At 44.2% G+C, this 16,497-nt stretch overlaps 1 protein-coding gene across 1 annotated transcript; it reads right to left on the reverse strand.

Annotated features, from left to right (window-relative positions):
- Positions 1–10,626: 10,626 nt before the first annotated feature.
- Positions 10,627–11,652, reverse strand: CLDN25 (claudin 25). Its single transcript, XM_004749858.3, has one exon. It carries the CDS (start codon positions 11,501–11,503, stop codon positions 10,817–10,819), a length of 687 nt encoding a protein of 228 aa, XP_004749915.1. The 5' UTR covers positions 11,504–11,652; the 3' UTR covers positions 10,627–10,816.
- Positions 11,653–16,497: the final 4,845 nt, after the last annotated feature.

Raw genomic sequence — 16,497 nt, forward strand, 5'->3', positions numbered from 1 at the left:
CATAAATCAAGTGTCTCTGTAGGGGTATCCTTCTGGGCCCTTTTGTTGGTTCCATTAGTATGTTTGGCTGGTTTTACCAACATCACAATGTCTTAATTTGTGTAGCTTTTTAATCAGTCTTGATTTCCAGTACAATAAATCTTCCAGTTTTGAACTGAAATCAAGTTCAAGTCAAGATGAAGTCAAGATCGTCTTGTCTATTATTAATCAAAATTTTGCCATATAAATTTTGGGATCAGTTTGTCAGTTTCCAGGATTTGGGTTAGGTTTGCAGTGACTATAGATAATTTGGAGAGAATTGACATCTTCTAATCTAGGAACACAATATATCCTGTGTATGTAGTTTTTCTTAAATTTCTGTATTAAGTTCTTCCATATATTTCATAAATCAATTCCTAGATCTTTGATGTTTTTCAAGCGATTGTAAATGTTGTCATTTTTGGAATTACATTTTTAATTGCTTATTGCTGGTATCTAGAAACAATGTCCCCTAATATCAGGGGGGAAGGTTTTCAACATTTCACAATTAAGTATGCTGTAGGCTTTTTATAAATTCCATTTGTTATATAATAAAGATTCCTTCTATTCTTGTTTTGCAAAGAGTTTTTTTTTTAAATTATGAGTGGATGTTGAAATTTATCAAATGCTTTTTTGTACCTATTAGAATGATTACATGTGTCTTCTCTTTTTTCTGTTCATGTGTAACATTTATTAATTTTAAATGTTAAACCAACCATGTGTTGCCAAAATACACTGGTCATGATATTTTTATATGTACATGGAATTTTTCTTATTTTTAGGATTTTTGCATGTATATTTATGAGGGAGATTGGCCTTTTCTTATTTTGTCCTTGTGAAGATTTTAGTATTAAGGTTTTTCTGGTCTTAGTGAATGAATTAGGAAATAGTCTCTCATTTTCTTTGCTCTGAAAGAGTTTGGATAAGATAAGATTATTTCTTCCTTAATGTCTTTGTTTTTGACATCATCTGAGCTTAGAATTGTGTGTTTTGTAGGCATGTTTTTCATTATGGATGCAGTTTCTTTCATATATACAACATTTTCATATTTGGGGGGGTTACGTATGTGAATTTTGGAAATTATTATAAATTTTTGCTTTTCATCTAAAATTTAAATTTTACTGGCAGAAAGTTCATAACACCTCATTATTTTTCTTTTTCTTCTTTTTTTTTAAATGACCGTAGGATCTGTGATTTCTCATGATACCTCTTTTTCTTACTGATGCTGGGTGACATGTATCTTTTTTCTGGTTAGTATTATCAGGGGTTTACTAGTCTTTTCAAAGAACTGTATTTTGCTTTTGTATCTCTTTTGTAAGACTTTGTAGGTTTCTTTTCCTGCCCCCTTTTTAAAAAAGATTTAATTTATTTATTTGACAGGAAGAGAGACCGTGAGAGAGGGAACACAAGCAGGGGGAGTGGGAGAGGGAGAAGCAGGCTTCCCGCTGAGCAGGAAGCCCGACGAGGGGCTCCGTTCCAGGACCCTGGGATCATGACCTGAGTGGAAGGCAGATGCTTAATGACTGAGCCACCCAGGCACCCCTCTTTTCCTGCTTTTTTTTAACCCAAAGCTCTTCAGCAGTGGTTCTTAACCTTGGTTGCCAATCCAGAGTCGGTTGTGTCACTTAAAGAAAAATAAAAAAGACGGCCACTGGCTTCAACCCTGCAGATATTGACTTGTTAGATCCGGGCTGGGCCCCTGTTGTTCACGCTTAGAAGGCATTGCAGGTGATTTTGAGGTAAGTCACAGCTGAGAGGTAGTCAAGCTAGTCCTCCAAAGAACTTCTGTGTCTGCTAAGAAAGTGGCTTTTACACAACAAACCCGAATTCTTTGGGTTCACAAAAAGTCTGTAGAACCTCCTTCAGGGAGACTTTAGAGGCCGCCATTCTTTTTGAACTACTTTATGTTTGCATTCCTCATGCTGCACTTGGCTGATAGAGCTATAGAAAAATGTATTTCTGTATAATTTGCCTTTAATTCATATAAAAACATCAGTTCCTTAAAGTTTGTACAAGCTGAACTTCTCGGCTGTTTGTCATTTTTTTTTTTTAAGATTTTATTTATTTATTTGACAGAGAGAGATCACAAGTAGGCAGGCAGAGAGGCAGGCAGAGAGGAAAGCAGAGTCCCTGCTGAGCAGAGAGCCCAATATGGGACTCGATCCCAGGACCCTGAGATCATGATCTGAGCTGAAGGCAGAGGCTTAACCCACTGAGCCACCAAGGCACCCCTCAGCTGCTTGTTATTATATTACTTTCCTCTGAAACTTGAAAAAAATTATCCACTTTCTTTCTAAGCTATTGAGCAATAAACTGACCTATTAATCTACTGCAAGTCGGAGTAGAACTGACTTAAGGGAGATTTTTCAGGACATTTCCATGTCTTCCTCCTTGTAAATGTCTTGCTTGTTGGTTCGCCTGTGAGGTTGTTGACTAATTATGAAGACCCCTCAACCTCCTATTGACCTCTTACAGACAGGTGAATGGGTCCTATAAGACAGAGACCTAGTCTCTTCCCTTCTCAAAATAAGATCAGCTTTGACACCACATTCCCATGACACCAAGAGGATGAGAAATTGTGATAATAAGCAATGAACAGGAATATTAGTTTGAGTAGAAGGAGGGGAGAGACCTTCTGTAGAATGTAGGGGACTTGGGGTTGACATGCTAGGACAGAAGTGGTGCCCAGGAGTCGCCAGTACTGAGCTTTGAAAATTAAGTATGTGCTAGTCCTAGTGTTAACATTCATGGAAGGATGGCCAGTGTTCTGTCTAGAGTCCTGATGGTAGACTAGAGGTAGTGTTGCGTGCCAGAGTTGATCTTCCCAATTTAGCATTCAGATGTCAACAGTAAGGGCAGATAACCCAGTGATGACCTGAAAGTGGCCCGCTCATTCACTAAGTCATCTTGACTGTCCCTGCTTAAGGAATAGCCACAAGATGAACAGGTCCCCATCTTGACTGACTTATAAATCACTGCCGAACCAATGTCTCTTGTAAGAAGAAATGGACCCTCAACTTTATGGTCAACTAATCTTTGACAAAGCAGGAAAGACTATCCAATGGAAAAAGGACAGTCTCTTCAATAAATGGTGTTGGGAATATTGGACAGCTACATGCAGAAGAATGAAACTGGGGGCGCCTGGGTGGCTCAGTCATTAAGCATTTGCCTTTGACTCAGGTCATGATCCCAGAGTCCTGGGATTGAGCCCCACATTGGGCTCCCTGCTCAGCGGGAGGCCTGCTTCTCCCTCTCCCATTCCCCCTCTCTCGTCTTGTGTTCCCTCTCTCGCCCCTCTCTGTCAAATAAATTAAAAAATATTTTTAAAAAAAGAAGAATGAAACTGGACCATTTTCTTATACCAGACACAAAAATAGACCCAGAATGGATGAAAGACCCAAATCTGAAACAGAAATCCATCAAAATCCTAGAGGAAAACATAGGCAACAACCTCTTCCATCTCAGCTACAACAACTTTTTACTAGGCACGTCTACAAGGGAAGGGAAACAAAAACAAAAATGAATTATTGGGACTTCATCAAGCTGAAAAGCTTCTCAAAGCAAAGGAAACAGTCAACAAAACTAAAAGACAACCTAGGGAATGGTAGAAGATATTTGCAAATGACATATCAGATAAAAGGCTAGTATACAAGATCTATAAAGACCTTAGCAAACTCTATACCCAGCAAATAATCCAGTCAAGAAATGGACAGAAGGCCTGAACAGACATTTCTCCAAAGAAGACATATAAATGGCCAAGAGACATAAAAAAAAAAAAAATGTTCCACATCACTTGGCATCAAGGAAATACAAATCAAAACCACAAGGAGATACCACCTCACTCCAGTCAGAATGGCTAAAATTACCAAGTCAGGAAACAGGGAAGCGAGGATGCGGAGAAAGGGGAACCCTCCTACACTGTTGGTGTGAATGCAAGCTGGTGCAGCCACTCTGGACAACAGCATGGAGGTTCCTCAAAAAGTTGAAAATAGAGCTACCCTACAACCCAGCAAAGGCACTACTGGGTATTTACCCCAAAGATACAAATGTAGTGATCCAAAGGGGCATGTGCCACTCAATGTTCATAGCAGCAATGTCCACAATAGTCAAAGTATGGAAAAAGCTAAGATGGCCATTGACAGATGAATGGATAAAGATGTGATGTGTATATATACAATGGACTATTACTCAGGCATCAGAAAGGATGAATACTTAACATTTACATCAACATGGATGGAACTGGAGGGTACTACTCTGAGTGAAATAAGTCAGTCAGAGAAGGAAGTATATGGTTTCACTCACGTGGAATATAAAAAGCAGTGCACACGATCATAGGGGAAGGGGGGGAACTGAATGGGAAGTCATCAGAGAGGGAGAAAACCCAGGAGAGACTCTTAACTATAGGAAACAAACTGAGGGTTGTTGGAGGGGAAATGGGTGAAGGGATGGGGTAGTTGGGTCGTGGGCATTAAGAAGGGCAAGTGGTGTGATGAACACTGGGTGGTACACACAACCGATGACTTATTGAAGACGACTTCTGAAACTAATGTATTATATGTTGGATAATTGAATTTAAGTAAAAAACAAAAAAGATGTTCCATGGAAATATTGACATTATAGTCTGACATGTCTGAGTTCAAATGCTGGCTGAACCTGTTTTCCCAGGCTATGAAACAGGAAAATACTTACCTCATAGTAATATTTTAAGAGTCAAGAAGGGAGAAGTAGCAATGACTCAGTATGAGTAGAGCCCTAGATGCAGTTCTCGTGGGGGAATCTGTCACAGGGTGAGAATTTTAAGAGTCGGCTTGGCCTGTGTAGGTCCCACAGATGGGTTCTAAATAACCAGGGCATAGCTAGATATCTGAAGGGTTATGGGGCTCTGGTACTTAGAAGTGTTTGCATTGGCCAGTCTGGGAAAAAGAAACACTGAAGGGCACTTCTGCCGGAGAGAAGAATCACGGCATCTTCTATCCGATTCTTCTCCTGTTTCAGATACATTTTTCTCTTTAATCATGTCATTGAAAGGCTTGAACTCACTAAAGTCCAGCAAGACAGTAGTTTCTTTTTATTTCCACTGACACCTTCCAATACGATCCTATGGATCTCCTTCCCTGCCCCTGACAGCGTCTCAGGAAGATGGCGTACCTTTCCTGGCATGTGGGAGTATTAAAACAATGATTTTCCTGTATGGCAGAGCCCAGACCAATCTAGAGCAAAAGTTTACTCATCCGTTTTCAAGTGCTTCTCCTCTCACCTGACTTCAGGCCAAGGCCTGAAGGTCAGGGACTAGCAGTAAGGAAGGAGCCATAGGGTGTCCTCCCCCTCACCCCGCTCCATGCCCCTCCCCACCCCCAAATCCTGGCTCCCCTAGAGCCTGTGGGAGGAGGCTTTGTAAGAGAAGGCGAAGGATGTCTACTTTTTAAATAAAAACAGAAATGCCCTCTTGGTTCTCAAACGTCCTTTGTTATGTCAGAAATGTGATTATTAGCTCTTGCGTGGGCTATTTTACGGGTTCTCGAGAGAAGCCCATAGAAAACCTCCGCACTGTCCTTTGATGTGGCTTTTGGACTTCCTAGCTGACCCCTTACAGACCTCCTAATTGCCTACTTAAGTCATTCATGCCTCCCAGCAGGGCTCTGGCACAGCGTCACCCAGACTGCTTCCCCGACACCCACTTGGGCTGTGCGAAGCTCAGCACCCCTGCCCCACAAAGGCCAAGTGCAGCTGCTGCCACCATGCCGCACTCCAGCCAGCCTCCTGCCGCAGACCACTTGGTGGGCATCAGGCTTCCTTCTTTGTGCCTCCAGAGTTCAGATCCAGTTTCCTCAAGAACTTTCTTGGGCACCGTCCCAAGCCTGAGCAGGCGTGGGATTATAGAGTTTCTGGAGCTCAACCGGTGTGGGATGGGTGTGTTTCAGACACCATCTTCCTTCTTAGAAAGAGCCCCTGTCTCTGCGTCATTCTCTTGAGGTCCATTTCCACCCATTCCTCACATGGAAGGGTAGGGAACACCACCATACCCAGCAATGCTACAGACTCCCTTCCCAGAATCCTCCCTAATGAATCTGTGTGCTTCTCTTTTGTAGGCTGTCAGTGTGGGGCTGGCCAGCTTGGCCCCTTCTTGGAAGTAGTGGTTGAGCCTCTCTCTTTAGACTAGGGGCCACATGGCATCCATGGGCCTTGGCTTTGAGGCTTTATTAAAAATTCTGGGCAACAGAGAAGTCCATTCTACATAAACATGGATGGCATAGCAAGAATGGCTTAAAAAAATAAGTCATTATTTTTAAAAATAATTTTTAAAATACATTCAAAGTGGAAAGTAACCCCTGGGGTCTTTCATTCTGTGCTCGAGGCCGGTGACTACAAACATTTTCCTAATTCTGGTTTATTGTCTTAGTCCTGGCTGCTAAGACACATCTCCTGTCCAGAAGCTCATGAAACTATTTCTGACTTCTCTCCCATCCCAAAATGTGTTTAACCCACATCGACTTCCCTTAGGACCTTTTCTCTAGGTCTAGTCTCAGAAGCTCGCCCTAGTGGTTTCCCGTCCCAGGGTAACAGATTAGTATTTTATTTATTTATTTTTAAGATTTTATTTACTTATTTGAGAGAAAGTCAGTGAAAGAGAGCATGAAAGGGGAGAAAGGGGAAAGCAGACTCCCCATGGAGCAGGGAGCCTGATGCGGGACTCGATCCCAGGACCCTGGGATCATGACCTGAGCTGAAGGCAGATGCTTAACCAACTGAGCCACCCAGGTGCCCAACACATGAATATCTTAACAGGGGCCTTCTGGAATGCCTTAGCTATTCATGGTGAAGTTTTCAGACCCAAAGACAGGCTGTTGGAGAAGACAGGACTGAGGCACAACCAATTCCAATGACAACAGATTTGGTGAGTCCCTGAGTTGTTTTCTTACAGTGCTTTGCATATAACAAAAGCTTTTGACTTAGAATTCTGATTGACTGGTATCCTTTGCTATTTCTAATACACATGACAACACACAGCTCTCCATGGGTAACCACAATAAGGAAATGTTCCTAATGTTAGGATAATGTGCTGCGAGTCCTTAGGGAAAAAAGGCTGAGTTGAAACTAAGATTTAATTAGTTCTATTTTTATTTCTCATTATTTTCCCTACAAAGCAGGTAGATGAAAACAAACAGTGGCAGTTTTAAGTGAAACGCATCTTCTTCCTCAGAATCCTTCTCTAAATGTGGATTCACACTCCCTTCTGGGAGATGACATGCTGTTGATTACTTGGGAATCAATCAACAATCCCCATCCATCCCCATTTTTTAAAAAAGTGCCTTTGTGTCCTTTATAAGAATTAGGAAGACAAAATATTTTCTTAACAAATCTTTGGCTTGTAGTTTGTGTTCTTTTTTTTTTTTTTTTTTTTTGGCAGTGGAAGCTGTAATCACATGCTGGTGATAAGTATCCCATTAGCACCTGCAAACATGCAAACATGGGATTAGGAGGAGCACCCGGAGCCAGCAGCAGGAACAGGTGAGCCACCTGAGCCCTGTTTAGGCCTCAACAAAAGCACAAAGCATATGATTTTTCTTTGTAGATCTTGGATTTGTTTTTCTTCTGCTTCAGTGCTAGCTCTTCCTCCGGTCTGGCAGACCATCTCAGCAACAGACTGTCCCAGTAACCCAACTTCACGAAGCGACAGGAATGGTGCGAAGAGAGACGGACGGCCCTGGCAGACTCATTTCCTCAGGACAGACTCATTTCACGGCCCTAGTGGGTTCCTGTCCCAGGCAGCTCATGACTCACCGAGCGCACTGCCCACAGTTTCTGCATCTCACATTCCTCCTTAGCAAAACAAAGCATATTAGCTCTCCCGACCTCAAGTAACAAAAACAAAAGAAAACAACAAAAAACCCCAGCCCTCAAGATGTGTTCAGTGAAACTCCCACGATGCATGGAGTGTTTCATAAACTCTGACGCCTTGCATAACTGTGTCATCCGGAAACCGTGTGGGGATGAGGTGTGACAGGAGGGGGAGCAGCGATCACCTGGGGGCTGAGTTCCACTTCCTGGCCGCAGGCTCGGCTTCCTGTGGTCCCAACAGTAGAGACAGCTCCATAACGCTCCTTATGCACTTTCCTCTCTTCACCCAGAACTGCTCTCCATCCTTTACCTTTCAGCCAGTTATCGCCCCTTTAGGATATCCGTCCGTGACCCCCTGACTACCTTACAGTTGCTCCTGTTGCGTGATCTAGAAGCACGTACTGTTCCGAATTTGTCGAGCGTGTCATGATCACGATTTCCCTTTATCTAAGTGATTTCACATTCATATTTGTCTCCCCCTCTGCCTCTACGAGGGGCAGGGATAAATTTTGTCTTTTACCCTTTTATTCCCGGCTCCTAGCACGGTGCCGGGAGTATGGTAGGTGCTCAGTGCATATTTGTTCAATGAATGAACAAGGGACCAGGTGGATGAATGATAGATGGATCTATCCTGGAGATCTGGTGAGACCCAAGCGTAAGTGTTGGATATTTGAGGCTCAGTCCTGAGAAGGAGCAGTTGACGAAATGGGCATTGGGCCACAGAGAGCCAGACTATGACTTTGGTGCAAACTGTCCTTTTATGCCCAGAAATTTATCTACTGAAAGTCATTTGGATTTGTGGACATCGAGTGGACTTATACACAAAAGGACATGCATTAAAGGGAAAGGAGATTTCTGGAGAAAGCATGACTTCTAGAGAGACCCCCCACTCTGGGTTAGAAGGCAGATGTTGCCAGAAATGAAGTTGCACCTGGACAGACTTGTTTCCTCAGGAAAACCAACCAAAAACCCACGTTATTTCTCTAAGGAGGAAAGCGGCCTGGGCTATGTTGGCAAACTCGTTTACACTCATGTTGGTGTACCTCTTGCTCTTGCAGCGGCTCCCTAAAAACACCGGGGCTGCTTGATGGAGGAGCGAGAGGCAAAGGCCCACAAGCTGGTCATACCCAGAGCTTGGCCTGGGGGACGTCGTCTCTCCTCAGCTCTGCTAGCAATTGGGCATGCCTCTGGGCCTGGGGAAGTGACCCACGCGGGGGGACATTGGGAGCCAGCACCTCTATTCTCCTGCAGGAATCACAGACTCATTCTCCACTGATTAAGGGAGTGGGGGACAGATGGCAGTGATTGGATCAGGGTGGGTAACGCGTGGTCATGTCAGCCGACATGCAGGTTCCTAAGTAAGCGTGAGGCTCCCACTTGAGGACTTGCACAAAAGCCTGAAGACCTAGGGGCGGGGTAGTCAGGCCCACTACTGGCCAGGGCAGGTGCAAAGGAGCTGGAGTCACAGTTGTGAAGGGGACTTAATTTGTAGCCACAGCCTGGGTAGATCTGCTGACCTGAGGGTTCCACTTGAAAGGAAGTGTAATGTGAATTTGCCTAGCATAGAAGACATTTCTGAGAAGCTGCTACTTCTCTCCACATCCGTGCCCACACTGGGCCGTTCCTGGGCACAGCCAGTCTGTGGTAATCAGTTTGTGCCAGTGTGCCTGGGACTCTCCTGGCTTTAGCACTGCAAGTGCCGAGTTCTGGGCAAACCAGGACAGCTATTCACCCTACGGCTCATTCACCCTATTTTTCTGGGAAGACAGAGCTGACCACTCACAGCCTCATAATACAGCAGAAACAAGAACTCGTCTTCCCTCTGGGATGTTAAGAATCCACAGAACCACACAGATATTGTGACGCTCCCCTTACAGATTGTGTACCTGAGAAAGAGAACGAACACAAGGAAGCTTCCTATGTTAAGGTGCTATCCTGGGGCAATAATTCATTTCATTTGCCAAGGCATATTCTCCAACATTTCTTTCTTTCATTTTTTTTCCTTTTTAAAAAGATTTTTATTTTTTTAAAATATTTTATTTATTCACTTGACAGAGAGAGATCACAAGTAGGCAGAGAGGCAGGCAGAGAGAGAGGGGAAAGCAGGCTCCCCGCAGAGCAGAGAGCCCAATGTGGGGCTCGATCCCAGGACTCTGAGATTATGACCTGAGCTGAAGGCAGAGGCTTTAGCCCACTGAGCCACCCAGGTGTGCTGGTTTTTATTTATTTGAAAGAGAGAGAGAGAGCCTGGACACAATTGTGAGTGGAGGGAGGGCCAGAGGGAGAGGGAGAAGCAGACTCCCCATTGAGCTGGGAGCCTGACACAGGCTCTATCCCAGGACCCCAAGATCATGACCTGAGCCAAAGGCAGATGCTTAACTGACTGAGCCACCCAGGCACCCCACAGCATTTCCATTCATATCTATAGTGGCTATTCACACTTAGATTTCCTATGATAGTTGTAATTTTGCAATATATTTAGTAATGAATGGAGTATATAATTAATGTTATGAGTTTAAAAGCATTTAAAACAAGTAAAATCTAAGTCAGAAAAACATGTTCATTAGAAATTCTGCCTTGATTTTTTAAAAAAGATTTTATTTATTTGACAGAGAGATAGAGAGCACAAGCAGGCAGAGAGGCAGGCAGAGGCAGAGGGAAAAGCAGGCTCTCCGCTGAGCAGGACCCTAATGTGGGGCTCGATCCCAGGACCCTGGGATCATGACCTGAGCCAAAGGCAGACGCTTAACCGACTGAGCAATCCAGGTGCCCTGTGCCTTGATTTTTTATTCCAAAATTATGGATCACCATATCACCAAGATAGTCAAATCCTTAACCAATGGGACAGTGACTACCACCCCCATGTGAGGGAACTAAATGTAGAGTGGCAGAGGATAAGGAAGAGAAAAGATTCTACCGACATTCCTTTATTCCACATGTTCCTTGGCAGGAGCAGTTCCTAGATGAATAGGTTCCTGGGTCTTGGTGTTAGATAGAAGGAGGCACTGGACTCGTCCGCTGGGGCATAGAATGGTGGGGCTGTAGGGCCAGCCATCTGGAGGGAGGGCACATCTTCTTTTCCCAGACACACTGAGAAGATGAGGACTAACCCACCGAGGGCCAGGAAAATCCCAGCAGCCCAGCCCAGGTAGAGGGCATCTCCAAACTCCCAGCGAGGCACAATCTCAGGGATGCTATTATCCCAGAAGTCTTGGACGGTGGTGTAGGCCACCCAAGAGACTGGGAGGAGGGTAGTGGCTGCAGCTGATGCTTCCAGAGTCCCTCCCAGGAGACAAAGCCGTCTTTTAAATACCCATCTGATCCTGTGCAACTGGAAGCATTCGGACCCGAAGCCAGAGAGCAGAAGCCCCAGTAGCCCCAGCCCGTGGGAGGCTGCCATCAGGATGCGGGATACCTGGAGTTCCTGGGGCAGAGACAAGAAGGACTCAAAGGCCTTGCACACGGCAACTTCCTCCTGATTCACGCAGACCTCCCAAAGTCCCATGACCCAGGTCTCCATTTCGTTCAGGTCCAGACTGAGAGTCTTCCACTGCGGTAGGATGGTGGCGACACAGGAGCAGACCCAGCCGAGGAGAGAGAGGAGCAGTCCTCCAAGCTGGGCTTTCCCGCGGAGACTCCAGGCCATGGCTGCTCCCGCTACAGAGGCAGAAAGCAAATGACAGATGGCTTGGTGACGGGTTAGCGGGGTGTACTTTGGGGGTGGCCCAGTGGAAGATCTTTCATTGAGGGCTCTTGTTTCAGTTTTTAGGCAGCAGCTGAGGCAGGTGCTAGGAACTTGGCAAGGTTGGGTTTAGGGGGGTGTGCCCAAGATCAGATGTGGGCGTGGGTTCTGGGGAAGGGCCTCCTGAGAGGCAAAAAAAAAGAAACAACAACAACAAAACCAAACCAAAACAAAACCAAAAAAAACCCCAAACCAAACCAAAACAAAATAAAACCAAAAAACCCCCAAACTCCAAAACAACCCCAACCAGACAGTAGACTATCAATATCTATTTGATGAGTAAATTCATAAACTTGAAAGTAAAATCACTTCCCAGTTGATGAGAATGGTGTTCTGGGAATATACATTGGTGTAATCTTTCTGGAAGGTAACACGACTTCATATTTAATACTTTTATTTTTTTAAAGATTTATTTATTTGGGAGAGAGAGAACAAGAGAGAGGGAGGAGGGGCAGACGGGGAGGGAAAGATATCCTTACGTAGACCCCCCGCTGAGCATGGAGGCACATATGGGGCTCCGTCCCAGGACCCTGAGAGCATGACCTGAACTGAAACCAAGAGTCAGATGCTTAACCCACTGAGCCACCCAGGCATCCCTCATATTTCATACTTCTAAATATGCATTTACTTTGACCCAGCACCTTACCTGCAGGAACTGACCCTAATTTATGGTGAATATATACAAAGATTATGAAAATGCCCATTTGAAATATTGGTTAGTACTGGGCAGCCATTTTAAAGTGATGTAGAAAGAATTTCAGTGACGTGAAAAATATTTTTGATTCATCGTTAAGTGAGACAGGCAAGTGACCAATCAGTGTATAGAGCATGTAGAGCATAATTTCACTTTTAAAAAAGAGTGTATGTCTTTTTCTACATATCACATGCCACAAAATGTTAATCGTGGTTGTTTTAGTGGAAGGATTATGGATAGTTTTTATTTCCTTATTTGTGATTATCTATATATTTTATATATTTTGTAAGTGTATCAGTTAATATTTTTGTAAGCAGGAAACAAATGGAAAATGCCCCATCCAGGGAAGCAATCCAGACCAGAATCTGCCAGGAGGGATGTGCCCCCCGCACACGCACCCCCCCCCCAGCTGCCACCAAGCTCCCGCTGCTGTAGGACAGTAGCTGTAAGAGGTGGTACTTACTCATGCCAACTTCCGTTCCTATGTGTTGCTGCAGCCAAAAGGCAGGTTCTGACAGCAAAGGAAATAATTTGCATTTACTGAGTATGGCTAAATGCCAGACTTTTGATCAGATACTTTATCCTTATTGAATTTTCACCCCACTGCTGTGAGATGCATGTTAGGTAACATGCCAGGGTCCCCCAGCTGGTAAGCAACAGATCTAGCTCCTGGGCCAGGCGGTTTCAGACTGTGTCACTTCATGGCCCTGTCTCCAGGCCACCACGGTGACTCCCCCTTCACCGCGCCTGCACACCAGTGACAGAGCACGTGGGCATGGTTCATCTTTATGAACAAACACCCAAGAAAATTGGGATTTCTTGTAATAAAGACATCCATGTTGGCCATTATATTCCCCTCTTCATATTTTAAGCTACTGATAGTCCTACGGTGAGGAAGGGGAAGCATGGGGAAAGGATCTAAGAAGACACTACCTTGACTTTATCTGAATGATGTCTCAGTACAGTCTGATCAGATTACCAGTGGTGTGTGGGGGGGGAGGGAGGTGACCAGAATCATCTCAAAGGCCCCTTTTTTCTTTCATGCTTTATTATAGAACACTTCAATAATACACAAGTAGAGCAAATGGAAAAAGAAATTTCATGTCCTACCACCTAGCTTCAGAAACCATCCACACATACCGATCTGATCTCATCCATGGCCACATCCACCATCCACATTCCTCCCTTCCCACTGTTTTGAAGCAAATGGGGGGCTCTCCCAGATTGTAGGCTCCTTTGGCTGCTTTTATAAGAACCACATGTTCTAATCAACACAATGGCAAAATAGTATGCTTCCCTGGAAATGCTGTCTGCTTGCATTTTATTCATTCAGGTTTGTATTTGACATTTTCCTTCTTGAACACAGGCATGCTACAGGTGTATGAGCTCTGAGGTCAGGAAGAATTATCCTTATTACCTTGCTTTTTCTTCAGAGCCCTTTCTTTTCCCTTCCTTCCTTCTTTCAAGATTTATTTATCTGGGCACCTGGGTGGCTCAGTTAACTGTCTGCCTTCAGCTCCACTCATGATCCTAGGGTCCTGGAATTGAGCCCTGCATCAGCGGACATCCTGCTTCTGCCTCTCCCTCTGCTCCTCCCCTGGCTTGTGCTCTCTCTCTCTCTTAAAGATAAATAAAATCTTTTAAAAAATTTATTTATTTATTTGAGAGAGAGTGTAGACATGGTGGAGGAAGGAGCAAGGGGGAGAGAGAGAGAGAGAACCTTAAGCAGACTCCTCGGTGAGCGCAGAGCCTGACTCAGGACTCGATCCCATTACCCTGAAATCATGACCGGAGCTGAAATCAAGAGTTGAAAGCTTAACTGACTGAGCCACCCAGTGCCCCCACCCCCCCATTCAGGACTGTTTCTTGACAATTTGTGAAAATCTGTGAGTTGGGAGACATATAAATCATGATAAGTGTGAACCATGGGGGAGATCAGGTTAGTGAGGGAAAAGAGAATGCATTCATCTTATTAATTTTTTTTTCATTTATGCAGATATTCATTCACGCTTGCATGCACTGTGTGTATGTAGCAACTCCACTCCATTCTCTATGTTCTTTCTTCTCCTTCCTCAGTCTAACTCTGGCTCTTCCTGGCCTTTGCCTGCAAACGCGACGGACCGTCTGCAGCTTATCCACTGGCCTCTCTGCCCAGGGAGAGGCAAAGCTCTGCAGTTGCATCTGTGGGTCTGACCCATGGATTGGTTTCCTGGAGAAGATCCCAGAACCTCAACCTCAAAGTGGTACCTCCTTCCACTCTCAGTTCAGATTCCTTCTTACTATGAAACTTTTCTGGGTCAATCAGACTGCCGGACAGCCTACTCCATTATTTCCTCTGCCCTTTGTATCTTCCTCAGAGGTGACTTAGCTTCTGGGCCTGTTACTCGCACAGGTCCCTTCTTAGGCCTGCACCTAACTTTGAATTTATTTTATATACTTTTCCTTAAAGAGTCTTCCCCATCCCAGCAACTGGATAAGATTTAGGCCCCCCCAAAATCTGGACTGATCTCTCATTTACCTTCAAGATGGCAATGATCATATTTCCTGGGATTATTTATTCACATATTTTGGATTTCCAGCCTAGCCCAATGTCTGCCATATGTAGTTAAATAGAATGTAAGTTTTCAGGAATGTCCCCTGCAGGTCCTTCTTTCTCACTGGGCATGTAGTAGTCGTAGCATTTAGAATTCAAAGTGTGGCTGACAGGTCTATTGATCAGAAACTAATTTGGTTTTCTAGGGAGGGATGCCTTTCCAGCATGTTATGGCTGTCCTTTGTGCTTCCTGTCTCAACCCCTGTTTCATTTCCTTTGCTTGTGTCACAGAAAGCTGCCCTTGGCTCAATGGGATAAGCAGATAGTCCTACAGACACCTAAAATTGACAAGGACTTTAGGGTCAGCATCTATCTGGGGTCAACTCTCACCAGATACTTTTTTAAAAATCAGAGATGACATTTTAATCAAAGCAGTACATGTTTATGACAGAAAAATAGGAAAACAGGGCAAAAAAGAGAAAAAATATATCATAAGTTTGCCACTCAGATAATTTGGTGTATACCCTTTATCTCTATATATGTATCTATATCTATTTATTTTTTAAAAAATCATCCTCTACATGGTATATAATGAACATCTTTCAATATGGATCAATTTTGTAAAAACTTCAGATAATGTTGATTTGTAACCTCTGATAGAAAGTGTTAAATATCTTGGGGTGCCTGGGTGGCTTAGTGGGTTAAGCCTCTGCCTTCAGCTCAGGTCATGATCCCAGGATCCTGGGATTGAGCCCCACATGGGGCTCTCTGCTCAGCAGGGAGCCTGCTTCCCTTTCTCTCTCTGCCTGCCTCTCTGCTTACTTGTGACCGCTGTCTGTCAAATAAATTAAAAAGTCTTTTGCTCTAGTCTACACAGTTCTTTTTTTTCTTTTTTAAAGATTTTATTTATTTATTTGACAGACAGCGATCACAAGTAGGCAGAGAGGTAGGCAGAGAGAGAGAGAGAGAGAAAGAGGAAAGAAGGCTTCCTGCGGAGCAGAGAGCCCGATGCGGGGCTTGATCCCGGGACCCCGAGATCATGACCCGAGCCGAAGGCAGCAGCCCAAACCACTGAGCCACCCAGGCGCCCCTAGTCTACACAGTTCTAATGTTATTTATACTTAAGTCATATAAACAATATAAATATGTAATGGGGGCACCTGGGTGGCTCTGTTGGTTCAGCATTTGCCTTCAGCTCAGGTCATGATCTTAGGGTCCTGGGATCAAGCCCCGGTCAGGCTCTCTACTCAGCAGGGAGTCTGCTTCTCCTCTTCCTCTGTGCTCACCAGTGCACTCTTTCTCCAATAAGTAAATGAAATCTTTAAAAAATATATTTATAAATATGTAATGTATTACATAGAAGAAACACGTGCATTTGTTACACAGATGTAGAATGTATGTAATAGATGCACATAGTTGTACGCAATGTAATATATGTCCATAGATTGCATTGTAAACTATGCAACATAAAAGGAGGGCAATTTAGGCAGACTTTTTTTTATGAGGTAATGCGACGTCGTTTGCACAACTCCAGAGGGCTCTATTCGTATAGACTCTGCTGGCAGCTGCGGCCCTTAAGGGTGAATAATTAACGAAAAAAGATCAAGGTGGGTTCCTCCGGTATTCCGGCTCGATAAATTTCAGAGTTAAGCGTTTTGAAGTTGAGAAAGG

The sequence above is a fragment of the Mustela putorius genome, unplaced genomic scaffold (assembly GCF_011764305.1).
Source record: "Mustela putorius furo isolate JIRA1106 unplaced genomic scaffold, ASM1176430v1.1 tig00000460_pilon_pilon_pilon, whole genome shotgun sequence".
Lineage (NCBI taxonomy): Eukaryota > Metazoa > Chordata > Mammalia > Carnivora > Mustelidae > Mustela > Mustela putorius.